This window comes from Cricetulus griseus, unplaced genomic scaffold (assembly GCF_003668045.3).
Source record: "Cricetulus griseus strain 17A/GY unplaced genomic scaffold, alternate assembly CriGri-PICRH-1.0 unplaced_scaffold_326, whole genome shotgun sequence".
Lineage (NCBI taxonomy): Eukaryota > Metazoa > Chordata > Mammalia > Rodentia > Cricetidae > Cricetulus > Cricetulus griseus.
Window position 1 is genome coordinate 30136 of NW_023277060.1, and position 5591 is coordinate 35726.

Below are 5591 nucleotides of genomic sequence, written 5' to 3' on the forward strand. Positions count from 1 at the left end.
ATTGCTATGAATGACATATTCATGTGGATGAATCGAAGGCCCAGTAATTAAAACACTGAAAGCTCATTCACAAGCACAGGTTTTTATTCCCAGAACCAACATCTCTACTATATATAAGAAAACACACTTTTGAAAACACACATGAGATATTTAATATTTCTTATATTATCTTCTATTGAGCAGTTTAACATTAACATCCCTCAATAATGTTGAGAAAACAGCACATATTGTGAGTGTATCATTTACACTTGTACTTGTACTCAAGCAGCAGATGAATGAGGATCATGAATTCAAATGTATCCCTCATCATTACTGACACCTGAGCCAGGCTGCTTAATAAACTTGAAATGCATAAAACATTTTGAAAATATGGAAAACATACCAGGAACAGCAAACCACCACACTTTCAAACAAATTGTTATTTGAGAAATATGATCTTGAACTGCTAATATTAAAAAAAAATGTACCACTGAGATGATGGGGGTAACATTATATATATTTCAGCAGAAAAATACCTATCTCTAAGCAAAAGTACAAAATGAATAAAAGCCACACAAGGAATATAAGGACAACAAAATAAATTTCACTAAATGGATTTGCTACACATATAGCACTCTTTGCCATGCACCTCAAATATCTCAAAATAGAACCCCCATAGCAGTGACTGCTAACATCAGTTACTACTCTCTGCCTCATGCTGCATCTTAGGGATGTGAGATTTTAGACCCCTGCTTTAGGTGCCATGCAAATTTTAATGATGTCCCTGTATCCCTCTGTTCACAAGGGCCAAATTACATTTTTTATAAGGTGGTGTAGATATTATAACAAAAAGAGGAAAGAAAATAATACAAATTAAGTGTTACACCTGAACTAGTTAATTAATGCACTTGAAGAGAAGGATAGACCTAAAAGTGATAAACTGTCATTTAAAATCACAGTGCAAGTGTTACAGCTATGGAGCAAAATGTACCACTAATGTCATAAATCAGTCTATACCTTCATCTGTGAAGGGAAGATGGCCTGGATACCTGCAGCTCTGAAGAGCAAGGTACCACCACTTTTGGAATGTCATGTTATTACTTAATCTATGGATACAAAGGGCTCTGAAGAAAAATCTATCCTGAGTGTCCAATGTCAGGCTTCATATGCTTCTGTGAAGGGAAGGCATCCTAGAATCATACAGATGTGAGGAAAAAGGTATTCTGACGGTCAGGAAGTCAGGCTATACATGAAGTTGTGTTCAAGGGGGGATGGCCTCTGTGCAGGATGTAGCACTCTGGCTCCTTCTCAGAGAGAACCATTACAGCTGAGCTTTGTTCCACTCTGCTATGAGACTTTACTACAAGACGTGTCCATTGCTTCTCTTCTCTTCCCCACTAGGGAGTTTCCAAGCAATGATAACCTTTTCTATTTGGCTCCAGCCCAAACTGTCACTTCTCTGCTTCACTCAACTATGGGGGAAACTGGCCAAGAAATATAGCACTGTGCTACTTCGCCAATGAAAAGATTTCCTCCCACTCTGCTCCCCTAGGGGAGTTTCCCAATGGAGGTGTATGTTGATTCTCTGCTTCACTCCACTAGGTAATTTCACATTCACTCTGTCAAAAGAAGGTCATGACTAAAAATTATGGACGAGATTCATTTAAGAGGGAGGAATCCTGGAAAGTGGCTCATTTGTGGAAAATGCTAGATTCCAACTGAAGAATTACAGAGTTTAATTATGTCTTCTTAGGGACTTATGTTTTTCTTGAAGAATATTTCTCAGCATGTTAATTGGTAAAATTTCAATCACTGAGCTTTAAAAATCTTTGAAATTGGCTGAATTCCTACATGGGAATTTTTTTTTGGGTTTCAAGCTTAGTTTTCTTTGTCTTTGCTTTCAGTCCAAAAGTGTGTTTCTTTCATTGGTCCATTTTAACCATTTGTCTTATTTCAGAATGTCTTACTTTGGCTCCAGCTTCATGAAAAAAATGAGTTTCTCTCATTGGGTCTGGTTTCTGAATGGGGTGTTGTTTCCTTGCCTCACCCTTTTACACTAGAAATATGCCTTCATAAGTTCATACATTCATTTTTAAATGAGTGTGCTGGAGAAACAATATAAAAATGGACATCATAATGCTTGCACAGAATGCTGACACTCTCAAATTACTGCTATAAAATAAATATTGTTGTGTAAATGATTGGGAGTGTGATGGCTAAAGATCCCACCAAATACTTGATAATGAGAAGCTCTCACAATCTTTTTCAGGTACTCAAAAAGGATTGAAAGTTGGAAAGGTTGATTACCTACAAAGTTTAATCTTTATGAAGTGCAAAATTAAACGAAACTGTCTAAATTTATACTTTCACTGATGAATGATTTTTTTGGAATGATTTCAAAGACTCCTGGTTATTTGCAAAAGCTTTACCAAAACTGATTACCTTAAAATGGTTTGTCTAGAATGTTATTTTACGGTTTTGAAGTAAACATTGACATGCAAAAGCTTTTCCACACTGATAGCATTCTTAGAGTTTCTCCTGTTATGTGTCCTTTTTTATATCTGAAGATAAATTCGCCAAGCAAAGACTTTATATGATTTCTCTCAAGTATGTGCTCTTTTAGGCACTTTAAAAACACTTTGAAATGAGAAGATTTTATCACACTTATTTCATTCATAAGGTTTTTGTTCTTTATGTGTTCCTTCATGCATCTGAAGTGAAATGTGCTGAGCAAAGGCTTTACCACACTGAATACATTCATAGGGTTTCTCTCCAGTATGTGTCCTTTTATGTGTTTGAAGATGACTGAGCTGTGAGAAAGCTTTACCACACTGATGACATTCATATGGTTTCTCTCCTGTATGTGTCCTTTTATGAGTTTGAAGATGACTGTTACGAGCAAAGGCTTTACCACACTGGTTACATTCATAGGGTTTCTCTCCAGTATGTGTTATTTTATGCATTTGAAGATGACTGTGCTGAGAAAAGTCTTTACCACACTGATTACATATATAGGGTTTCTCTCCAGTATGTGATCTTTTATGCACAAGAAGAACACTGTGATAAGAAAAGGTTTTTCCACATTGATTGCATTCATAAGGTTTCTCTCCAGTATGTATTCTTTTATGCATTTGAAGAGTATTTTGTTGAGAAAAGGCTTTACCACACTGACTACATTCATAGGGTTTCTCTCCAGTGTGTCTCCTTTTATGCATTTTAAGATGACTGTGACGAGCAAAGGCTTGGCCACACTGATTACATCCATAAGGTTTCTCTCCAGTATGTGACCTTTTATGCATTTTAAGTGTACTTTGGTGAGTAAAGGCTTTGCCACACTGATTACATTCATAGGGTTTCTCTCCAGTATGTGTCCTTTTATGCGTTTGAAGATGACTGTGCTGAGAAAAGGCTTTACCACACTGATTACATGCATAAGGTTTCTCCCCAGTATGTGTCCTTTTATGTATTTGAAGATGACTATTACGAGCAAAGGCTTTACCACACTGATTACATTCATAGGGTTTCTCTCCAGTATGTGTGTTTTTATGCACATGAAGTGCACTCTGATCACTAAAGCCTTTACCACACTGATTACATTCATAAGGTTTCACTCCAATATGTGTATTTTTATGCATTTGAAGATGACTGTGCTGAGCAAAGGCTTTACCACACTGATTACATTTATAGGGTTTCTCTCCAGTATGTGTCCTTTTATGTATTTGAAGATGACTGTGCTGAGCAAAGGCTTTACCACACTGATTACATTCATAGGGTTTCTCTCCAGTGTGTGTCCTTTTATGTATCTGAAGTGTATTTTGCTGAGAAAAAGCTTTACCACACTGATTACATTCATAGGGTTTCTCTCCAGTGTGTGTCCTTCTATGCATTTGAAGTTTACTGTGACTAGTAAAGACTTTACAACATTGGTTACATTCATAGTGTTTCCCTCCACTATGTGTTGTTTTATACCTTTGAAGATGACTGTTATGTGCAAAGATTTTAAGACATTTTGTATATGTAGAAGGCTTCTCTCCAGTTTGGCTTCCTTCATGCCTGCAAGGAAAATAGGCATGTAAATGCTTTACTCCCTTCAATACAATGTTAAATCTTGAAATATGTATAGATTAATATTAAAATTTTTTGCAATTGTGAAGAACAATCATATCTTACACACTTATCACTGTTTTACACTCATATTTCCCCTACATTAAGGGTTGTTTTCAATCTTTGAAGAGATTGTTTTGCATCTTTGAAGATACAAGTACAGGTATAATCCTCTAATGTATGTTTTTAATTTTTGTACCTTTATCTACAGGTGATTTTTTTACATATTGAGGAGAACTGGGAAAATTCAGATCTTTATTACCATTATTGAATTTTGAAAATTTCCTACACTTTGGGTCATACAACCTTTGCTAATGAACTAGAACAAACAGAAGTATGTACACAGTCCAAGATTCATTGGCCTTTTCTTCAGAGTGAACTTGTTGGTGTATTATCAATGAAACAGGAAAATAAATTACTTCTACACATGAATCAAATTCAACAAATATGCTTAAATTAGCAGTACTAAATCTCTTTTAAATATTCTGTGGGAGTGGTATATTATGCTGTCCATATTCATTTGCTCATATGGCTTGTATCCTGAGTCACACATGATGGTTAGTAAAGGAAGTTTACCAAGAAGAGGCTTCCATATTTACTTCAGTTTGACTTTCTGTTCTTTATATACATGTGCTACAGAGATGAAGGATTCTCTGCAATACCTGCCCCTTGACATTTGAGAGTAATTTGCCCCATCACTAACCTTACACAAGTAACAGCAATTACATGAGTAAAACTAAATTTTCTGTGCAGTATTTTTTCAATGGTAGGTATGGAGATATGCTTATCACATCAATCATGTGTATACTTTTAGTGATATAGGGAGTAAGAACTGAATGGAATTACATTCCTATAGCATGGCTCTCATGGTGTGATGATTCAAGTGGTAATTTCTCTTATGTTGTTGTTAACTTGTTTTCATTCTCAAAATGTTGTTTTGCTAATGTAGTTTACCTAATGGAAATTGAGTTGCATGGTTTTGTGAGAATTTAAAAATCTTTAATGCAATTTAAGCTGTGCTTAATTACCCTGATGTTTCTGTTTCAAAATTCAGGAAACATTTCAATTTCTTCAGAGACACTATTCTATGAACTTGTAAATGAGAATTACCTTTCATGTCTTTTAGAACTTGTGCAATGCTCTTCAGTAGTATTGTCTTCCCAACTGTATCCTAAAATGTAGTGCCAGAAAATATACATTTACTATTGAAAAATGTGCAAAATTTAAGTTATTGTCTTCAGGGAACTTTAGAACAGACTGATTTAATTAACACATTCTTTTCTCACTTTCAATAAAATTAAAGAGCATCAATAACCAATTTATCTTGTCCTATTATTTTAAAATATGAAGTAAAATACATTCTTACCTATATCAGTGAGGTTCTTGTAGGTCTCCAGCATCACATCTTTGTAGAGATTCTTCTGAGAAGTATCCATCAAAGTCCACTCTTTCCAAGTGCAGTCAATATGCACATCATCATAGGTAATGGGATCCTAAAATATCACATC

General features: G+C 35.2%; 1 protein-coding gene across 1 annotated transcript; it reads right to left on the reverse strand.

Moving 5' to 3' along the window:
* Window positions 1-3344: 3344 nt before the first annotated feature.
* LOC113839134 (zinc finger protein 431-like) lies at window positions 3345-5564 on the reverse strand (the record flags this gene model as incomplete). The annotated part of the gene is made up of 4 exons (XM_035453827.1): window positions 3345-3514; window positions 3599-4032; window positions 5194-5254; window positions 5450-5564. Coding segments are annotated over 4 exons (780 nt in total), but the record flags the coding sequence as incomplete, so codon positions are not given.
* Between the last annotated feature and the right edge of the window lie 27 nt (window positions 5565-5591).